Source organism: Carettochelys insculpta, chromosome 19 (assembly GCF_033958435.1).
Source record: "Carettochelys insculpta isolate YL-2023 chromosome 19, ASM3395843v1, whole genome shotgun sequence".
Taxonomy (NCBI): domain Eukaryota; kingdom Metazoa; phylum Chordata; order Testudines; family Carettochelyidae; genus Carettochelys; species Carettochelys insculpta.
The window spans coordinates 23,999,785-24,021,325 of NC_134155.1; the positions used below are offsets into that span (position 1 = coordinate 23,999,785).

The 21,541-nt window shown below is 58.6% G+C and overlaps 1 protein-coding gene across 1 annotated transcript in view; it reads left to right on the forward strand.

The window, feature by feature from the left end:
• Positions 1 to 21,541, forward strand: part of TMEM132E (transmembrane protein 132E) — a 179,487-nt gene that overhangs the window by 156,155 nt on the left and 1,791 nt on the right. The window contains exons 5-8 of the mRNA XM_075013680.1: positions 516 to 659; positions 11,554 to 11,759; positions 15,739 to 16,018; positions 20,125 to 20,316. Coding sequence (XP_074869781.1) covers positions 516 to 659; positions 11,554 to 11,759; positions 15,739 to 16,018; positions 20,125 to 20,316 — 822 coding nt within the window. The remainder of the gene's footprint in view (positions 1 to 515; positions 660 to 11,553; positions 11,760 to 15,738; positions 16,019 to 20,124; positions 20,317 to 21,541) is intronic.

A 21,541-nucleotide genomic window follows, 5' to 3' on the forward strand; every position in this document is an offset into this window, starting at 1 on the left:
CGCCTCCACCTCTGCCGCCGCCAACCCTCTCCCAGGCAGCCAAGTTCACCTCTCTCTCGGCTTCCACCGGCCGCAGAATTAACCAGTTTGCAATCAGACTCGCTCTCCCTTCCCCCGCACGGCTCGTATGCTTTCAAATTTTTAAGAGCGGGCAAGTGCCGGACGGTTTCGGGGGGGGGAGGGCTCCAGATGCCATGGCTGGGAGCGGGCAGGGTTGGCTTGTGACAGGGCGTTATAACACACCAGGGCCACCGTGTTCGCCAGCACAGTGCCAGGTGGCGGGTGCAGGGCGAACTCACAGAAGAGATCATTCCCTACTGAGTCAGCCAACCTGCTGCACAGCGCCAGACATGGGGCGGTGTGCGGCCGCCGCAGGGAGAGCTCCCCTCCTGGGTTACCGGCACACCACACGCACGTCCCTGGGGTCCATTCCTTCCAGCGCGCCAGCTGTGCGGGGACGCGGGGGAACGAAGAATGGGAGCCGGGCACTAACGCAGTGGTCCGTTGCCTTGCAGGACACAGAGATCATCAACACGGCCATCCTGACGGGCCGGACGGTGGCCATCCCCGTGAAGGTCATTGCCATCGAGATGACCGGCGGCGTCACGGATGTTTCGGGCATGGCCGAGTGCAAGTCCACCAATGAGGACATCATCAAGGTGGGCCTGGTGCGACCACCTGGGCAGGGAGGGGACAAAGCATCCTGGAGCCATGTGCTCTGTGGGCCTCTGCCGTTGGCCCTTGTCCCAGCCAGCCCCAGCCCACTCCGCACCCCCTCAATCCCACCCAAAGCCCTCCTGCTTTCACTCCGGTTCTCCCACCCACCAGAGCTACTGCCCCGGGAGCCCACTGGGCGTACAGATAAGCACCCTGACCCGCACGGCCACTCCCATGCACAGGCCAGCACACGCTCCCTGCCCCGCCCCGCACTCGGAACACCTGGCATCTTTCCTGGCGCATCTTTCCTTTGCGGCAGTGACGGCAGCAGAGCACGTCCCTGCGAGATTTGAGAGGGAATCCCCCCCTCCGACCCGTTCCTCCCCCTGTGCAGACTCATCTCTGGGATCTGAGGAGCCAGAGCAGGGACCAACCTGCCTGCTCTTTGGGAGCTGGAATGGGAACTTGATTGCCCACCGTGCCGTTCTCGGGCTTTGTTGCCCGCTCCCTTTGCAGACCAGCAAAGGAGGCATGTGCTGGGCAGGGAAGAGCCCAGACAGACTTTCTCTTGTCCTTGTGACTCAGAATGAAGTGGCGAGAAGGCACCATGCCGGGGCTTAGCCAGCCCTTCTGCTCTGGTCACCAGTTAAGCCCCCTTGGGTGCCCCGGTCAGCGTGTGTTACCGTCCCTGTCTGGGCCCAATCCTGCCAGGAGATGCACCTCACATGCTCCAGCCATAGCAGCTCATGCTGTTAGCTCCGGAGGTGACTGGTGGAGCCCCCAGGCCAGCGGCTGAGCTGGGGCCGGCACAATTGCCTGGGGGAAGTTACGAGCAATGAAGTTGCAAGTTCTCGCTCCTCCAGAACCTCTGGAAGAGGGGGGAGTCTGCAGCGTGTGGGGCCCCAGCGGGGCGCCCCAGAGGGGAGGCGACTCTGGGGAAGGAGAGAGGAGAGGAGGAGAAGCCAGAGGCAGTTGGTCGATGGATTGCGTTGCTCTCCTGGGGGTTGTAACACATTGATCCAGCGGCTGCATTCGGTGTGTGGGGCTGGTGGCCCGGGAGATATCGGGGGTCAGGTTAGTGGATGCTGTGGTGGCCCCTTCTGGCCTTAGCCTCTGTGACTGTCCGGTCAGCCCTGTGCAGCGAGGGTGGAGCAAGGACCCCCAGGAACCTCTGTGAATGTGGGGTCATGGTTGTAGTGTCGCTTGCACCTGTGAGTGTCGCCCCAGCCTGAAGGCGGGAGGTGCCCGTCCGGGCCAGGGGCTCCTCCTGCTAGCAGATTGCTCCCTGTAGCTGTGTCTACACGTGCATGCTACTTCGAAGTAGCGGCACTAACTTCAAAATAGCGCCCGTCGTGGCTACACGCGTCGGGCGCTATTTCGAAGTTAACTTCGACGTTAGGCGGCGAGACGTCGAAGTCGCTAACCTCATGAGGGGATCAGAATAGCGCCCTACTTCGACATTCAACGTCGAAGTAGGGACCGTGTAGACGATCCGCGTCCCGCAACGTCGAAATTGTGGGGTCCTCCATGGCGGCCATCAGCTGGGGGGTTGAGAGACGCTCTCTCTCCAGCCCCTGCGGGGCTCTATGGTCACCGTGGGCAGCAGCCCTTAGCCCAGGGCTTCTGGCTGCTGCTGCTGCAGCGGGGGATTCATGCTGCATGCACAGGGTCTGCAACTCGTTGTCGGCTCTGTGGATCTTGTGGTGTTTAGTGCAACTGTGTCTGGGAGGGGCCCTTTAAGGGAGCAGCTGGCTGTTGAGTCCGCCCTGTGACCCTGTCTGCAGCTGTGCCTGGCACCCTTATTTCAATGTGTGCTACTGTGGCGTGTAGACGTTCCCTTGCAGCGCCTATTTCGATGTGGTGCTGCGCAACGTCGATGTTGAACATTGACGTTGCCAGCCCTGGAGGACGTGTACACGTTATTCATCGAAATAGCCTATTTCAATGTCGCCACATCGAAATAGGCTACTTCGATGTAGGCTTCACGTGTAGACGTAGCCTGTGGGTAAATGAAGAGCCCGGGCCCTCCAGAGCACAGCGCCAGTTGCTCTCCATCGGCTACACAGCTGCTCCTTGGCACCCTTCTGGGGCCCGTTCCATTGGGGCTGGAGGCCGGGGCTTGGGCGTGGGCTCCTCTCTGGGCCGTGGGCTGGCGGATTGGTGGGGGGCCAGTCTCCCTGGATTGCTGCAGCTCCCTCACTCACCCCGCTGAGTGGGGCTGTCCCATGGTTGCTCCACTCCCCCTCTGCTCCCCTCTGCACCTTTGGTGATGGATGACCTGACGGCCGTCGGAGAAGGGTTTGCTCCTTTAGCCCAATCACCTCTGGGCTGACCCAGCAAGCGGCGCCACTGCTTGGACGCAGGGAAGGGACCTCCAGGCACTGCAGCCTTTGCTCTCCTCCGTGGGGTCCGCGACTGTGACTGACAAAGCGGGGTTCCAGTGCTGGGGAATCCTGAGCATGGAGCAGCCTGGCACGGGGAAGGCGCGTGCCTGACTCCCTTGGACTCCTCTACAAAACCCAGCCAGGAGACATTCCGGCTGGTTTCCCCCCTCGTCGTTCCCTCTCCAGTTTCCTCATCCTTGGTCGCAATCAGATCACATGCCCCAGCCACAATGCTCTTGATGCAGACTGCAGCAGATGGAATAGGCGGCTGTGTGAAAAGTCTCTGGAGTACGTCCTCTGTTAGGCCAGGTCAGCGATCCTTCCAGGCTCCGTTCATAGCAGAGATGCTCCTGAAGTGATGAGCTGGAGTGAAGACAAAGATGGGGGAACCTCGGGGTCCTCTTTATCCCCTTGCCCATGCGGAGGGAACTGCGTTGTTCTCCCTGGGTGGAAGCATGTTGAGAGGGAGCCTGTCCCATGAGCAGATCGCACGTCCATGTCCTTTTCAGGCAATCAGCCAGCCATCCTCACAGCCAAACTCCTCTTGGTGTGAGTTTGGTGCAGACCTAGGATGGCGGTCGCAGCACGTTCATCTTAAAATCCAGTAACGTCACGCCAGTCCCCGGCGCTGAAGCTGAAAAGCAGATCTGGGCGTGGTGAGTCCCCTCTTTACAGCAGGTGGCTCCAGCACCTGCACCTTGCAGCACGCATAGCAGCCTGGGGTGGTTCGAGGAGCTGGGGACATCTCAGCCGGCAGCGGTCATGGCCAAGGGCTCCCACAGTGCTTCCCAAATGCCAGGTATGGCGCCTCACTGCCATGCAGCTACTTCTGGGGTGCAGCGCAGGGCAGACCTAGGCCACGTGTTTACCCGGCAGCCTGGACAGCAAGTGCCAGGGAGCAGCAGGGCAAATTTTCCAAAGTGTGCCCTCGGGTTCGGATGGGTAAGCTGGTGCGGGGAGCCCTGCACTTGTGTTTCAATGGCTGGAGCCTGAGCTATTGTGATTTACCGCAGTGGCAGGATCTGGCCCATGGCGATTTACCCCAGCGGGGGATCTGGCCCGTGGCTCTATGGCGATTTACCCCAGCGGGGGATCTGGCCCGTGGCTCTATGGCGATTTACCCCAGCAGGGGATCTGGCCCGTGGCTCGATGGCAATTTACCCCAGCGGGTGTCCTGGCCCGTGGCTCTATGGCGATTTACCCCAGCGGGTGTTCTGGCCCGTGGCTCTATGGTGATTTTCCCCAGCAGGGGATCTGGCCCGTGGCTCTATGGTGATTTTCCCCAGCAGGGGATCTGGCCCGTGGCTCTATGGCGATTTACCCCAGCAGGGGATCTGGCCCGTGGCTCTATGGCGATTTACCCCAGCAGGGGATCTGGCCCGTGGCTCTATGGCGATTTACCCCAGCAGGGGATCTGGCCCGTGGCTCTATGGTGATTTTCCCCAGCAGGGGATCTGGCCCATGGCTCTATGGTGATTTTCCCCAGCAGGGGATCTGGCCCGTGGCTCGATGGCGATTTACCCCAGCAGGGGATCTGGCCCGTGGCTCGATGGCGATTTACCCCAGCAGGGGATCTGGCCCGTGGCTCTATGGTGATTTTCCCCAGCAGGGGATCTGGCCCGTGGCTCTATGGTGATTTTCCCCAGCAGGGGATCTGGCCCGTGGCTCTATGGCGATTTACCCCAGCGGAGGGTTGCCACGGAGCTGCCCCCCGAGGCGTGGCTCAAGGAGCTGTGGCAGTGGCAGGTGTGGTACCTGAACCGGCCACCTCCCAGGCAAGTGCAGTAAGTACTGGGCAGCCTCCCCCCCAGGCAAGGACACTGCCTGGCTTGTTCCCTGGGTCTCTGGAGCCGAACGCTCCGCAGCCTGCGTGCCGCAGCCCCGGCTGTCGCGAGAGCGTCTGGAGAACAGGGCATGACAGGCACCATCAGACAGTGTTTACCCGAGTCGCAGAATAAAGCTCTCCTCACTGTGATTTACTGCCCCCCACTCTAATTTATGGAGCTCCGGTCTCTGCAGCCTGATAAAACACTGCAGCAATAATACACTTCAGGCTGGACTCCGAGACACTCAAACTGGTTAATGTGCTGCCTTCCTGCTCGTAAATCTATTTACCCACTGTCCCTGCATCCAGGGGGAGCAGCGTATGCACACGGCCAGAGCTGAATAATGTATTGCGCAGCCCTCCAGCCCCACAAACTTTGCCTTATGCTTTCCATTAGGCGCCTCCGTGCAGTCCCGGGCTGAGTTATTTTGTGTTTGCGGACGAGATTTGTTCCGGAGGAGCTTTCTGTTACCTGGAGAGATTGGGGAGTAGGAATACAGTGTCAGGGCTATAAACCTGTTCCATCCATCACAGACTATGGAGTGGAATCCGCTGTCTGGTCCTGTAAATCATTTCTTGCTCAGAAGAGCTGGGAGCTGAGCATGCCACGCGGAAGGCACAGGGATCGTATGCACACAAAGGGCAGTGAAAGGCTACAGACTCAAACCCTCAAGCATTAGGAAATGTCCCACTTGTAACTGGCCTCGGCTCAGGGCCCTTGGCCCTTATGAGCCAGTCTTGGAGGCCGTGATCACTGGCTGTGTCTTTCCCCGTGGCCTGAGTGCACAAGGCCTGCTCTTGGGAAGGATCAAGGCTCTGCAGAGAAAGAGGTGGTTATCTGGAGGAGCCCTGCCTCATTCGTGCACAAGCTGCAGGAGGGATCGTGAACGAGGCAGAATCTGCAGGAAGAGAAAGGAGCTGTCATTGGAGTGGTGCCCTGGTGAACAGCGTTCGTGCCCTGACTTGGCAACAGCTCCAGTGTGAGGAGCCACCTAGAGTTCACTTTTCACAGGTCACCTCCTCCTCTTCAGGGTGTCCAGCCAGATTCCCTGCTCTCCTGCAGTCCTTCGGGTTTTTTTCAAAAATGGACATACTTACTGATGTCAAATTAATAGGATAACGTTTGGTGATTTTGTGTAGGGCTCTTGACTACAGCTTTCTGCACCAGCTCGAATGAGTGTGAAGAGGTAAACGGGGGCCGAATGAAGAAAAACGTCTTTATTTCATGTGTTTCCTCTTCCTTAATGGTCACAAAATTTGGACCAAACAAAATATGGCAGGAGGACACCTTTGAACTCTCCCATACCAATCTAGAAGTGTTGTGGTACAGGAGGCTTTACAATCTTTAATGTGTTTCGCCTTGAACACGCCTTCGTAGGATTACTAGCCCTTTAGCTGGTTTTCAGAACTTCTGAGCATTCTCAGGTCCCAGCCATTTCAACTGGTGCTGTGGATGCTGAGCACCTTTTGATGAAGCCTTTTGTAACTCACCCACATTTGCGTAGGAAGGTTGTGGGAAAGCAAAGATGGGAATGCAGAACTCTGGAATCCCAGTTTTGTGCCTTGACGGCTACGCCCTCCTTTCCTTCTGGTGGGCTTCACTCAAAAGGTAGTGGTAGTTTTTCGCATCTTCAGTGTTTTGCTTCTCACCTTCTTCCTAGCCACCTTCTCAGGCCACTTGCCAGTGGGTCCTTTGTGAGCTGCAGGCAGGCCAAGGACAACCCGGGGAGCTCTGTCACAGGCTCAGTGCTTGGAAAAATCAGCCTTCCCACGTCTCCGAGACACCTTCGCCTCCGTGCCGCGATCCCCCAGTGACACAGAGAGCACCTGGCCTGACCCGGGGGTTGGGAAGAGAAACGCATTAGCATAGGGAGGGGATTAATGGTGAGCACCACAGAGATGCCCAGGAGGAAACAAACTGTTTGGCATTCAGAGGAGGGTCCAAAGGGGAAGGCCTGGGGTCACCCATAGGGCACCTGGGCCATTCATAGAGCACCGTCTGACCTGAAAGAGGCAGGGGACCACACAATCTTAACAGTGTTTTAATGTTATTTTTCTGCATGGTATCACCAGTGGTTTTTAATGTTTAAAAATGAACATAGCGATGCCAGCTGGGAGGGCGTGAGAGCACTGGAATGTGTTACCTAGAGAGGTGGTGGAATCTCCATCCCTAGAGGTTTTTAAGTTCTGGCTTGACAAAGCCCTGGCTGGGATGATTTTGTTGGGGTTGACCCTGCTGTGGGCAGGGGCCTGGACTCGATGACCTCCTGAGGTCCCTTCCCGCCCTAGGACTCTGTGCTTCTATGATCCCCTGTACCAGCTGAGCTGAGCTGGTAGCAGTAGTAGGCTATTTTCTTCTCTGTGGCCCTGCTGCTTCTGGTGGTGGGGGCTGGAGACACACACCTAGCTGGGGTGTTTCACAGCTGTTTGCTGAGAGCAGAGGAAGGAAACTGTGGGTTGAAGGGGGCATCTGAGGGTCTCCCCCATCATGGAGAAGGACACCACTTGGGCTGAGGCTGCACAGCTCAGCTTCCTTGGGACCAGATCCTGCCATTGAATTCAGCACAAGCTAAGGTTGCGGAGCACCCTCCTCGGAGGCAACCAGGACCTCCTGGGATCAGGCCTGGGAGGGGTGGACACAGATGCACCCCCTGTTTCCTACTACCTGCCAACTGGCTAAGCAGAAGGAAAACCCTTCCCCCATGCCCAAGCCTGTGCCAGTGCTCAGGATCTTCTCTGCAGCTACAAAGGTGCAAAATGGGAGGTCTTTCAAGGAAGGCTTGAAATGTGTGGGAGCCGAAGCAGGTGTTCGGAGTAAGGATTGGGCGGGGGGATGGGGGGGCTTGAAGACACACGCTTTGCTGTGGGGAGTCACCCTCAATCCAGCCACGCTCAATCCCAGGCAGCGATTGGCAGAGAAGGGCCCATAGCTTGGAGCTGTGAGTCGAGCCACAGGCCTTTCTGGGTCCATTCCCGGACATTCCCGGAATCCACATACACCAGGGCCACAGAGAAGATAATAGCCTACTACTGCCACTAGTTAGCACAGCTGGCAGAGGGGATCTAAAGAGCCCAGGCAGTGTTGCTATTTCCATCTTCAACCATTAAAAACCACTGGCGATAACATCCAGAAGGGACTAGCAGAACATTCCAGGAAACTACATTCCCGGCTCCAGTGATCGGCTCATTGCCCAGCAAGGCCCCTCTGTCCACACTCAGCATTCGGATGGGAACCAGCAGCTCTAGCTACATGGAGCCTGTCTGTAATAGAGTTCAGTACATTTAGGAGCTAATATACAGTAGCTTTATAACAGGGCTGCTCCGTCATCCAGACGGGTGGGGGGTGGCTTTCGGTGAATTGACGAGCTGGCAGCCCCAGACCAGCCGAGCTGGGGGATATATTGCTTCAGGTAATGCGAGCAGCAGCCCATCATAGTATTGTGATCAATGGCATAATATCCCGAGTGCTCATTCACCGGGGGATTCATTTCCAAGCTCATCTTTATTCAACCGCAGCCCCAGCAGAGCTGAGATTGCCTCTGCAGACATGCTGAGCTTGTGTCTGTCTGATGTCGTCGCTGGGGCCAAGGAGAGATCGGGGAATTAAATACCCATCTCATGCTGTCCCTCCCCGCCTCAACACACGCCCAAGGTAGTTGAAAGAGCTCGTGGCTGAGTTCCCCAGGGCTCAGCACCCGTAATCCAGGCCAGATTCCCCAGGGCTCAGAGCCCACAATTGAAGCGAGATTTTCCAGGGCTTGACATCAGCGTTCCCTCTACTTTTTTCCACCTGTGGGTGGAATAAATTTTGTCATATGCACCAAGGCATGTGCGGATGTGCACCACCCATAGAAACACACACTGCCTGCTGTGCCACTCTGGTGATCAGCTGGCCTGGACCTGAATCTGTCCTGGGCCCAAGCACGCAGCTCACAGGGAACACTGCTTGACACCCACAATCGCAACCAGCATCTAAGAGTTTGGCTCCCTAAATGAGGACGAGATCTGCACAAGCAGCCTAGTGATCTGGCCAGGTATTCCAAAGCTCTCGGTCCCCCAGCTGCGTCCGGCCCTTGAAAAAAGCCAGGTGCACACACGGGAGCTGAGTCCTGCCACCATCCCCAAGCAGACCTGATTTCCAGCCCCCGCTGCTGTTTCGGTGGTGAGCGTTTCGCCTGCCAGTCATCGACCCCACGTGGGTTTCAAAGCTGCAAACCAAGCCGAGTGCACCCGGTTGAGCTGATCCGCAGAGGCAGCCGGGTCAGCGGCCAATCGCTCGGGCGCGGCAAGTCAGGCTGGATTACTTGGTGGTGTGGAATCGCACTTGCTGGCCGAGAGTTGGAGTGGCTTGTGTGCAGTCCCACTTCCGCCCTCCAGGCGGGCGATGTTGCTCTCACGTCTTACAGCCCAAAGAAGACACAGGAGCAATACGTTAGTCATTTCCTCCCTCGCTCCTTAATTGGCTCGGATTGGTCTGTAATAAGCAGCTCCCTCGGGCTGTATTTGTTTTATAGCGCATTTCGCTAATGGTATTTGCATAAACAGAAATTAAAGAAGGGGCGAGAGACAACAATGGGATTAAATTGATTCCATGCGGAAACATCTCAGGGTATTAACGCTAATGAGGATGATGGGTGTGCCAGGGAATTGCACCTTAAAGGCAACTGCCATGTAACTACAATAGCAACAGTGCCAGACCAGAGGGACTGCCTGAGTGAAATAAATTGTTCCCAGTCGGGCTGCTGAAGAGCAAGAGACGTCGTGTGACCTTGGCCAAGCCGTGTGAACTCTCCGTCACTTTCACGCCGTTGGTGACACTTTGTGGAGACTCAGAACAGGGCGAAACAAACTCTAGACCCAGCTTGTCTGGCTGCATCCAGGCTCCGAAAAGTTCTTGAATGAAAATGCTTTGTTTCCCAGGAGACGGGGAACAGCCAGCCTCCCTGGGGCAGCGTGGTGGGAGCCGTCACAGAGGCCTGGTTTCTAACACCAGTCTCACGGCACTGTCCAAAGGAAAGCCAGTACTATTATCTCCACTTTACTGGGGGGGTAAACTGAGGCACAGCGAGGCAGAAGCGTTTGCTTGTGGTCGTACAGCAAGTCAATGACACGAGCTGGGGCTCCTCCGTCTGCTCTCTCTGCCGGACTGTACGTGAACGCTTGGCTTGAGCTGTGTGCACGTTTGTTACAGTCACACGTCCCTGTTGCAGAACCGCTCTCACCAAGGCCTTCGGTGGAGGGCGCTTGGCGCCTGGCCGGATCGCGCCCTGGATTGCCAATGGGTCACGGGGCGCAAGCCATGCATAGCTCCGCCCCCTTCCTAGACACCTTCCCCTTGTAGACAACACCCTTACTAACCCCTGGGGGCATTGTTGCAGTGCACAGGGGCTTTTTCTTCTGCAAACGGGCCTGCCTGCCCATCAGTTCCAGCCTTGCTCAGGGGCTGCTACCTCGGGACTACACTGGCCCCTCATGCAGCTTAGCTGCCGCCTGCGCCCCAGCAGACTGGGCTGTTGAGCCAGCTAATGGAGACTCTCGGCCCATAAGGAGAGGGGCAGTCTAGGGTTGGTTTGCCTTTGCAATAGGGCTCATGTGCAGAGTGGATGAGAGGTTGGATATGAGGCAGCAGTGCGCCCTTGTAGCCAAGAAGGCTAACAGCATATTGGGGTGCATTAGGAGGAGCATTTCCAGCAGATCTAGAGAAGTGATTATTCCCCTGTGTTCGGCACTGGTGAGGCCACATCCGGGGTATTGTGCCCAGTTCTGGACTCCACTGTACAGAAAGGGTGTGAACGCATTGGAGCGGGTTCAGCGGAGGGCAATGAAAATGATTAGGGGGCTGGAGCACATGACCCATGAGGAGAGGCTGAGGGATTTGGGGTTATTTAGTTTGCAGAAGAGAAGAGTGAGGGGTGATTTGATAGTAGCCTTCAGCTTCCTGAAGGGGAGCTCTCAAGAGGATGGAGAGAGGCTGTTCTCAGTGGTGACAGATGGCAGAACAAGGAGCAATGGTCTGAAGTTACAGAGTGGGAGGTGTAGGTTGGATATTAGGAAAAACATTTCCCCAGGAGGGAGGTGAAGCTCTGGAATGTGTTACCTAGAGAGGTGGCGGAATCTCCATCCCTAGAGGTTTTTAAGTCCGGGCTTGACAAAGCCCTGGCTGGGATGACTTAGTTGGGGTTGACCCTGCTTTAGGCAGGGGGCTGGACTGGATGACCTCCTGAGGTCCCTTCCCACCCTAGGATTCTATGATTCATGTGTCTTGCCAGCTCCCTCCACTGGTTTGCAGTGAAGCAAGGGACTGGCGAATAATAGCAGAGCCCCTTCACTAAGCACTTGACCTATGGGAGTGAACATGACAGGTGCGGGGAGAGCAGGACACCAGCCTGGCAAGTGCTTGAGATCCGAGCTGGCGAGCCCTTGCCAGGCAGGTTTATAACATTGCCTTCCCACTCCCAGCAGTCTGTGCGCCATCCAGAGCATTGCATGCTGGGAGCTGTAGTCTCCCCAGGCCACATGCCAGCTGTGTCTGTCCTGGACTTCAGCCAAGCTGCCAATGCAGTGCCCAGGGTGTGGAACAGAGGGGTCTTAGGTACCCCCTGCTTCAAGGCTCCATACGACCAGCAGCCCTGGAGCAGCAGCCAGGCCCGCTGCTCAGTGCCACTGCTTTGCTCTCGTTCTGCCCAGGTGTCCAGCAGCTGCGACTACGTCTTCGTGAGCGGGAAGGAGACGCGGGGCTCCATGAATGCCCGGGTGACCTTCAGCTACGAGCACCTGAGCGCCCAGCTGGAGGTGACGGTGTGGGTGCCCAAGCTGCCCCTGCACGTCGAGCTGTCGGACCCCAGGCTGAGCCAAGTGAAGGGCTGGCGGGTGCCCATCCTGCCGGACAGGAGGTGCGCCTCAGGGGTGTGGGGGTAGGAGAGCTAACCTACTGCGCCTTGGTCCTGGACGCAGCTCCCACTGATGAGCACTATGGGCTGTGCTGGCTGGGGACCGGTCCAGCTCCCCCTGCTGTCCCTCTCCAGGCAGTAATGGCAGGGGGCTTGGGCCCTCTGCTTGGCCACAGGGCCAGCTGCCCACTGGCGGCTCCCGGCTCATTGCCGGAGGGTGCTGCAGAGGGAGTCAAAGCCCCCTTCCAAATGCAGCCGTGTGCTGCCACGTGGCACCCACAGCTTGAATCCCCAGGAACCCTTACCCTGCTCCTCCAGCTCTTGTTCAGGTGCCAAGGGCTGGAAGAGCTGCCTTGGCTGGGCTGTTTCTAAGGCACAATGATTGTGCCTCCAATGGTCCCTCACAAATATTTTCCAGCCATGTCCAGAATAATTTTACACACACTGAGGCATGTGCAATGTGCACACCCATCACAACAAAACCCAAATCGTGGGTTCTTTGCTAGTCTCTCCTGAGTGAGGTCACAAGTGCCCAGCTTACAGGGAACACTGCTCTTGCCTGAGCTGGCCTCTGAGGCCAGAGAGGGTCTGGGATGGAGGCAGTGCTGGAAGAGGCTGTTTCGAGGCCGAGCAGTGGGTAGATGGGTAATTTGCCTTGGCCAGAGAAGATCTGAGATCAATAACCCTGGTGGTGCGTTAACTCTGAGGGAGGTGCACACACATACACAAGTACACATAGCCACACAGGTAGGGCCTCACCAAATTCACAACCTTGAGCAATGCGCCACAGGCTGTGAAATCTGTTGTCTCCCATGAAATCTGGTCTTTTGTGTGCTTTTACTTTATGCTATAGGGTAAAAGTATACAAAAATAGGCAGCAATTCTCAGACTGGGGGTCTGGGCCCAAAAGGGGGCTGCAGGGCTAAGGGGTAGTCAGAGTACTGCTAGCCTTACCTCTCTGCTGCCGCTGATGGCGGTGCTGTTTTAGAGCTGGGTGCCCAACGAGCAGCTGCTGCTCTCTGGCCGCCCAGCTCTGAAGGCAGTCCAGGAGGACGATGGCAATACCATGACCCCACCGCATAGACTTGTGACCCCCTTTTGGGTCGGGGACCCCCACTTGGAGGAACATCAAGTCTTAGAGGCGATAGGTTTGGCAGTTTTAAAGTACACGTTCACCTTTTGTTACAATACAATGACATTTAAGATTCAATTATTTAAAACAGAGAAATTCCAGGTTTTTAAAATGCTGCAACTGTGAAATTTACCACAGTGGGCCGTGGAGTTGGTAGGGCCTTCCCCGTCGGCAAATGTGTGCACACGTAGTCACACCCAGAAACATTCGTGCACGCTCACGAGCCCCTCAGAACATAGGCGTGTACCACACGCTTGTGCATCACACACATTTACCTGGTGCATTTTCCCCCTGCCCCATGGGCCCACAAGCGCAGGCCAAATGATGAATGTGCACGTAACCCCACAGGTGCCGGCAGGCAGGCCCCAATGCACACCCGCCCGCTGATGCAACCACACCCACACACCGACACAACCACACCGACACAACCACACCCGCCCACCGACAACCACTCCCGCCCACCGACACAACCACACCCACCCACCGACACAACCACACCCGCCCACCGACAACCACTCCCGCCCACCGACAACCACTCCCGCCCACCGACACAACCACACCCAACCTGGCCACCTTCTCTTCTTTCCCCAGCCTTGCAGAACTGAAGGGACTTCAGAACCAGCAAATCCCCTCGTCCTTTTATTTTGCATTGCTGAAGGCAGCTCATTTCAGGTTGTAGAAGAGCCTTGGTTTTGGAGAGAGGCAGAGCCAGAGCGGGAGGTGAGATCCAGGGAGGGATATTCTGCCAGATCTCCAGGAAGGGCGCGACCATGATTCACCTACTACATAACATACAGCACCCAGCACGGTGATCTCCTGGCTCACAACTGAGATGCCTAGGTCCTACCGTAATTCCCCTACTAATCCAGCACATGTGCCGGATGTGCCCTTCCCTATTCAGACAGCAGGCAGAGGCCTTTTGCACGCTGATAACCCCAACCTCTCTGACAGCAAATGCCAGCTGCACCCAGAGCCCTTTTGCCAGCCAGCTGCCCATGCGACCCCCGGGGATAGATTCTATCTGTAGCAATACGATTGCGCATGCTGGTTTGGATACAGACCCCACTGCTGAATTGCAGCTGCTTTGAGCACAGAGGCTGCTGAACTGGGCACAGCAACAGGCCTGGCCGTGAAGGAGTGTAACTTACGTATCGAGCCACCGGTCGGGCTGAAAGGGAGATGAAGAAATCTACGAGCCCAAATCTTCTGTGTGGAGACAGGACCAACGGGGGGTCTAAAGAGGCTGGAGAGAGGTTGTTTTCAGTGGTGACAGATGGCAGAACAAGGAGCAATGGTCTGAAGTTACAGAGGGAGAGGAGTAGGTTGGATATTAGGAAAAACTCTTTCCCCAGGAGGGAGGTGAAGCACTGGAATGTGTTACCTAGAGAGGTGGTGGATTCTCCATCCCTAGATGTTTTTAAGTCCTGGCTTGACAAAGCCCTGGCTGGGATGATTTCATTGGGGTTGGTCCTGCTTTAGGCAGGGGACTGGACTCCATGACCTCCTGAGGTCACTTCCCGCCCTCAGATCTATGATTCTCAGTAACCCTCGCCCGTCGCTGGCAGGGTTTTGCCCAGCCTGGTCTTGGAAAACTCCAAGGCTAGGATCCCCCCAGCCCACTGCGGTTGCCTGCTCTGCTCCAGGGCGTGCCTACTGGAGAGCACGGATGTCGTCCCCATTCTCCACCTGACTTTCCATCACTATATACTGAGCAGATTGCTACTTGCCCAGACCTCGGTGGGAAATCTAACCCTGCCCCCTTTCTAACAGCTATTTACACGTGTGATGACTGAGATCAGGACTGCCCAGGGGGTCTCCTCTGGCATCTGAACACAACCAGTTCTTTGACCATCCCTCCCAGGTCAACAAGAAGTCCTGTGGCACCTAATAGACTAGCATATATTTTAGAGCATAAGCTTTCGTGGGCAAAGACCCACTTCATCAGATGCATGAGTGGAGGGTGGTCTCAGAGCAGTATTTAGAGAGTGGGGTCCCAGTAAAAGGGAGGGCCAGAGCTGACAAGGTCTATTCAGCAAGGTGGAAATGGCCCATTATCAATAGGACGTATCAAAAGAGGAAAAAACAAGTCAGATCAGACGGGGGGATGTGGCCCATTGCCTGAGTGGAAGGGGGAGATATTAACACCCCGGGCAGAGAAGCTGCTTTTGTAAGGGGCCAGCCACTCCCAGTCTCTGTTTAATCCTTGGTTAATGGAGTCAAATGTGCAAATAAACTGCAGATCAGAGATTTCTCTCTCCATTTGATTTTTGGAGTGTTTTTGTTTCAGGACTGTCACCCTTAAATCTGTCACTGAGTGTCCGGGGCGATAGAAGTGCCCCCCCCAGGGTTTGGTGCATTACCATTCCTGATGTCTGATTTATGTCCATTTATTCTTTTACGTAGAGACTGACAAAGTGGGTGACGAAGCGGGTCTTTGCCCACGACAGGGCATGCTCCAAACTATCGGTTAGTCTCTAAGGTGCCCCAGGACTTCTTGTTGATCTCAAAGATACCGGCTAACTTGGCTCCCTCTCTGATATTTAATCCGTTTTGTTGCCCTGCTCCTCTCCCCCCACAGTGGGGTGCCCAGAATGGGGCACAGGGCTGCAGCTGAGCACAGTGTCCCCTGGGTCTGGCACACAACCCTCCTGTTACTGCACCCCATGTTCGGTCTGTGAGCCGCTCTAACCCCCGCATCCTTTCCGGCCTGGCTGCCGCCCAGACTGTTCTTCTGCAGTCCCACGGTGAGGCTCGCTGTGGCTTTCCTCCCTTGGTACCCACCAGCTGCAAGAAGGGAAGGATCAGCAGCCCCCGGCGGGGCAGGGGGGCTGATCTGCCTTCTGCCCCCAGGTCGGCGCGGGAGAGCGAGGACGACGAGGACGAGGATGAGCGGAGGCAGAGCCGGGGCTGCACCCTGCAGTACCAGCACGCCACCCTGCAGGTCTTCACCCAGTTCCACACCACCTCCTCCGAGGGCACCGACCAGCTCGTCACTATGCTGGGCCCCGAGTGGCTGGTGGAGGTCACCGACCTGGTCCGGGACTTCATGAAGGTGGATGACCCCCGGGTGGCCCAGCTGGTGGACAGTAGCACGCTGGCCGGGCGGGAGCCGGGCACCACGCTCTTCAAGGTAGGGGCCCCTTGCAGGGCAGTCCCACGGCTGGGGAGTTGACGGCAGGCTGAGTGGGTGTGCTGTGGTCCTTGGGCCGCATGCGCTAGCAATCAGTGAGTGGGGATTCCCAAGGGGCTTCTGATGAAGCAGAGAGGGGAAGGCCGTCATCCCCCCACCCCGCCCCCATTCAGGCTGTTTCCTGCCCTTCCTCCTGTGCCCGACGGGGAGGGGATGTGGCCTGTACTAGCTGCAGCATCCAAGTGGCAGCATGATGGAGCAGGACATCGGTGGGGTGGCAATGGCTGGGCATGCCCCAGAATAGTCTAGCAGGCCCCACAGGCAGCCGGAGTTGTTGGCAGGTTTGTGGCCAGCCGATTGCAGCTCGGCTCTCCCCATGGACCCCACAGGAAGTCCCTGATCAGGGTCAACCCCGCTCCTTTAGCCCACAAATGAGCCTCCTGCGGGGCTGCCAGGGCCGATTGGCCGAGCCGGGTGCCAACTGCTGTCGGCAGGGAAACGCTCCACTCAGGGCTGCATCTGCCTCCTGGGCCAGCCCCCAGGGCACTGCGGTTCAGCCCCCGCCCCTGCTGGAGCCAAGGGAGGGAACAGGACAAGGAGGCACCTGCTGGGGCAGGCTGGATCTGGCCCCAGATGAAGATGGGGCCGTTTGCAGGCTTTGAGCCCGGGCAGCCAGGCTGGGGCTGAGACAGAGGGGCCGTGGCACGTGCAGGCCATTGGCATGTGGGTCCCCAGAGGCAGTACGTTTGCAAATTCCACCTGCCGTGCGGAAGGGGGGCACCCCTCTGCATGAACACACACCCCTCGGAGTCGCCCACACCGGCCCCACCCACCGGCCTGGCTTTGAAGCTGACCAGCCGGTGCCCATCTCCGCCCTCGCCGTGGGGCTGGGAGACGGGGGGAGCAGCTGGACGTTATCTCTGCCCTGCGTGCACACACACACACACACACGCACACACACAGAGGCCAGCTTCAGGGGCTGGGATTAGCTCCAGGCTTGGGCTCACAAGCGACACACCTGATTTCTTAGATGCCGGCTTCGAAGGGCCACACGTTGGAAGGTTGGTGCAGCTGCTGCCGGTGGCTCAGCGCTCCCCAGCAAACCCCGCTTGGTGCACAGCTGCAGCTCAGGCGTGACGCAGGCAGAGGGCACATCTGGGAGGGGGCCAGGCCCTGCTGGATACCTGGGCAGCTCCCTGGCTCTCTGGCGTCAGCTGGGGGAGCTCGCAGCTCTGAGGGTGGTTTCCCATTGGCGCTGGCAGGGCACTGCTGTGAGGGAGCTCGCAGCGCTGAGGGTGGTTTCCCATTGGCGCTGGCAGGGCACTGCTGTGAGGGAGCTCGCAGCGCTGAGGGTGGTTTCCCATTGGCGCTGGCAGGGCACTGCTGTGAGGGAGCTCGCAGCTCTGGGGGTGGTTTCCCATTGGCGCTGGCAGGGCACTGCTGTGAGGGAGCTCGCAGCTCTGGGGGTGGTTTCCCATTGGCGCTGGCAGGGCACTGCTGTGAGGGAGCTCGCAGCGCTGGGGGTGGTTTCCCATTGGCGCTGGCAGGGCACTGCTGTGAGGGAGCTCGCAGCGCTGGGGGTCGTTTCCCGTTGGCGCTGGCAGGGCACTGCTGTGAGGGAGCTCGCAGCGCTGGGGGTGGTTTCCCATTGGCGCTGGCAGGGCACTGCTGTGAGGGAGCTCGCAGTGCTGGGGGTCGTTTCCCGTTGGCGCTGGCAGGGCACTGCTGTGAGGGAGCTCGCAGCACTGAGGGTGGTGTCCCATTGGTGCTGGCAGGGCACTGCTGTGAGGGAGCTCGCAGCGCTGGGGGTGGTTTCCCATTGGCGCTGGCAGGGCACTGCTGTGAGGGAGCTCGCAGCGCTGGGGGTGGTTTCCCATTGGCGCTGGCAGGGCACTGCTGTGAGGGAGCTCGCAGCGCTGGGGGTGGTTTCCCATTGGCGCTGGCAGGGCACTGCTGTGAGGGAGCTCGCAGCGCTGGGGGTCGTTTCCCGTTGGCGCTGGCAGGGCACTGCTGTGAGGGAGCTCGCAGCGCTGGGGGTGGTTTCCCATTGGCGCTGGCAGGGCACTGCTGTGAGGGAGCTCGCAGCGCTGGGGGTCGTTTCCCGTTGGCGCTGGCAGGGCACTGCTGTGAGGGAGATCGCAGCGCTGGGGGTGGTTTCCCGTTGGCGCTGGCAGGGCACTGCTGTGAGGGAGCTCGCAGCACTGAGGGTGGTTTCCCATTGGTGCTGGCAGGGCACTGCTGTGAGGGAGCTCGCAGCTCTGGGGGTCGTTTCCTGTTGGCGCTGGCAGGGCACTGCTCTGAGGGAGCTCTCAGCTCTGCGGGTGGTTTCCCATTGGTGCTGGCAGGGCACTGCTGTGAGGGAGCTCGCAGCGTTGAGGGTGGTTTCCCATTGGTGCTGGCAGGGCACTGCTGTGAGGGAGCTCGCAGCTCTGGGGGTGGTTTCCCATTGGTGCTGGCAGGGCACTGCTGTGAGGGAGCTCGCAGCTCTGGGGGTGGTTTCCCATTGGTGCTGGCAGGGCACTGCCGTGAGGGAGCTCGCAGCTCTGGGGGTGGTTTCCCATTGGTGCTGGCAGGGCACTGCTATGAGGGAGCTCGCAGCGTTGAGGGTAGTTTCCTGTTGGCGCTGGCAGGGCACTGCTGTGAGGAGCTCGCAGCTCTGGGGGTGGTTTCCCGTTGGCGCTGGCAGGGCACTGCTATGAGGGAGCTCGCAGCTCTGGGGGTGGTTTCCCGTTGGCGCTGGCGGGGCACTGCTGTGAGGGAGCTCGCAGCGCTGAGGGTGGTTTCCCATTGGCGCTGGCGGGGCACTGCTGTGAGGGAGCTCGCAGCTCTGGGGGTGGTTTCCCATTGGCGCTGGCAGGGCACTGCTGTGAGGGAGCTCGCAGCGCTGGAGGTGGTTTCCCATTGGCGCTGGCAGGGCACTGCTGTGAGGGAGCTCGCAGCTCTGGGGGTGGTTTCCCATTGGCGCTGGCAGGGCACTGCTGTGAGGGAGCTCGCAGCTCTGGGGGTGGTTTCCCATTGGCGCTGGCAGGGCACTGCTGTGAGGGAGCTCGCAGCGTTGAGGGTGGTTTCCCATTGGTGCTGGCAGGGCACTGCTGTGAGGGAGCTCGCAGCGCTGGGGGTGGTTTCCTGTTGGCACTAGCAGGGCACTGCAGTTAGGGAGCTCGCAGCTCTGGGGGTGGTTTCCTGTTGGCACTAGCAGGGTACTGCAGTTAGGGAGCTCGCAGCTCTGTGGGTGGTTTTCCGTTGGCACTGGCAGGGCACTGCTGTGAGGGAGCTCGCAGCGCTGAGGGTGGTTTCCCATTGGTTCTGGCAGGGCACTGCTGTGAGGGAGCTAGCAGCTCTGGGGGTGGTTTTCCATTGGTGCTGGCAGGGCACTGCTGTGAGGAGCTCGCAGCTCTGGGGGTGGTTTCCCGTTGGCGCTGGCAGGGCACTGCTATGAGGGAGCTCGCAGCTCTGGGGGTGGTTTCCCGTTGGCGCTGGCAGGGCACTGCTATGAGGGAGTTCGCAGCTCTGGGGGTGGTTTCCCGTTGGTGCTGGCAGGGCACTGTTGTGAGGGAGCTCACAGCGCTGAGGGTGGTTTCCTGTTGGCTCTGGCAGGGGACTGCTATGAGGGAGGTCGCAGCGCTGAGGGTGGTTTCCTGTTGGGTCTGGAAGGGCACTGCTGTGAGGGAGCTCGCAGCACTGAGGGTGGTTTCCCGTTGGCGCTGGCAGGGCACTGCAGTTAGGGAGCTCGCAGCTCTGGGGGTGGTTTCCTGTTGGCACTAGCAGGGCACTGCAGTTAGGGAGCTGGCACCGCTGGGGGTGGTTTCCCATTGGCGCTGGCAGGGCACTGCTGTGAGGGAGCTCGCAGCGTTGAGGGTGGTTTCCTGTTGGCACTAGCAGGGCACTGCAGTTAGGGAGCTCGCACCTCTGGGGGTGGTTTTCCGTTGGCACTGGCAGGGCACTGCAGTTAGGGAGCTCGCAGCTCTGGGGGTGGTTTCCCATTGGCGCTGGCAGGGCACAGCTATGAGGGAGCTCGCAGCGCTGAGGGTGGTTTCCCATTGCCCGGAGGTGCTGAGTGTCTGTCTGGGCCGTAACAGCCTGTCCTTGGCCGCTGTCTCTTCCAGGTGGTGTCCCCGCTCACGGAGGCGGTGCTGGGGGAGACGGTGGTGACGGTGGTGGACGAGAAAGTCAGCATCACGGATCTGAAGGTCCAGGTGGTGTCCAGCCTGTCGCTCTCCCTCCAGCCCAGCCCCGGCAACAGCCACATCATGGTTGCTAAGACAGCCGCTCAGCAGACCGTGAACTTCTCCAAGCAGGTAACGCAGCGTGGGACTACACGTCCCAGCATGCACTTTGGCTCTCCCCAGAGCATTGCATGCTGGGGCCTGTAGTCTCCCAGTGCCACACCCACCTAAGGGCGCATCTAGACGTGGTGCTGGGGGCCTGACGGTGGAGAGGGCCTTTGGCTGAGGCACCCTTAAAGGGAGGGCTGAGGTAGACAATGTGGCTTGGTGTCAGGCTGCCGGATGCAACGAATTTGGTGGGGCCTCAGCTCATCCCACACGATGTGCCAGGACTGGATGTTTCAGTCTGGGAGAGGCCCTGGCTGCACCTGACAAGAGGGGAGGGATCCCCCAGGGCGCTCGGTGGTGGGAACAGAAGGGTCCTAAACCAACCGCCCCAGTCAACCCAGCTCCCATCTCCTGACCCACCTGCCTCGCCCACAGCCGCCAGGCTTCAGCAGCTTTTTCGCCCCCAGCCACAGCTTGCCTCGGGGTGTGCTGCTGATATGCAAATTATTTGCACCCATGCAAATCAGATCACCAGCTAATTTACATACCGGAGTTTGCATCTGTCCCAGACTTGCCAGGTCTGCCCAGGAGTGCCCAGGGAGACTGGGCCCTGGGATCAGAGTGCAGCAGGGCCTTGACCCAGTGCTGGCTGCAGAGCTCTGTCTCCCAGGACCCTTCACTGGCTGCATTGCCACGTGGGACCTCTGGGAGCTCTTCCCACTTCGGGAGAGGCTGACAGAGCTTGCACTTTTTAAAAGTCAAGTCAGTGCCAGTGACGGGTGGCTCACAGCACTGGCAGGGATGTTGGGCTGATGCCAGGGGTAAAAGGGACCCCAGGAACGTGAGCCATTGGCACCAGTGGTGCGGCGGGGGACATCGCTTGCAACCTTCCAGGTCAAACCTTTAGTCTCCCTGTGGGCTTTCTGGAAGTCTGATGAATTGCCCAGTCCTCTGGCATCCATACCCCCACCGCGAGGGGAGGGGGAGAGAGGGGAGGGGTGGGAGGCAGAAGATCGTGGAGATGGACAGAGTGAGTGCGGGAGGGAGAGAATGGGTTAGGAGTGTGGGGTATGGATGAATGGAGAGACTGAGGGATGGAGGTTGGTTGGTTGGCTGGATGGAGATTGGATTGATGAAGGTTATATGGATCGATGGATGGATGGAGGTTGGATAGTGGGAGGTTGAACAGATGGATGGATGGATGAAGGGAGGGAGGTTGGATGGATGTAGGACGGACGGATGGAGGTTG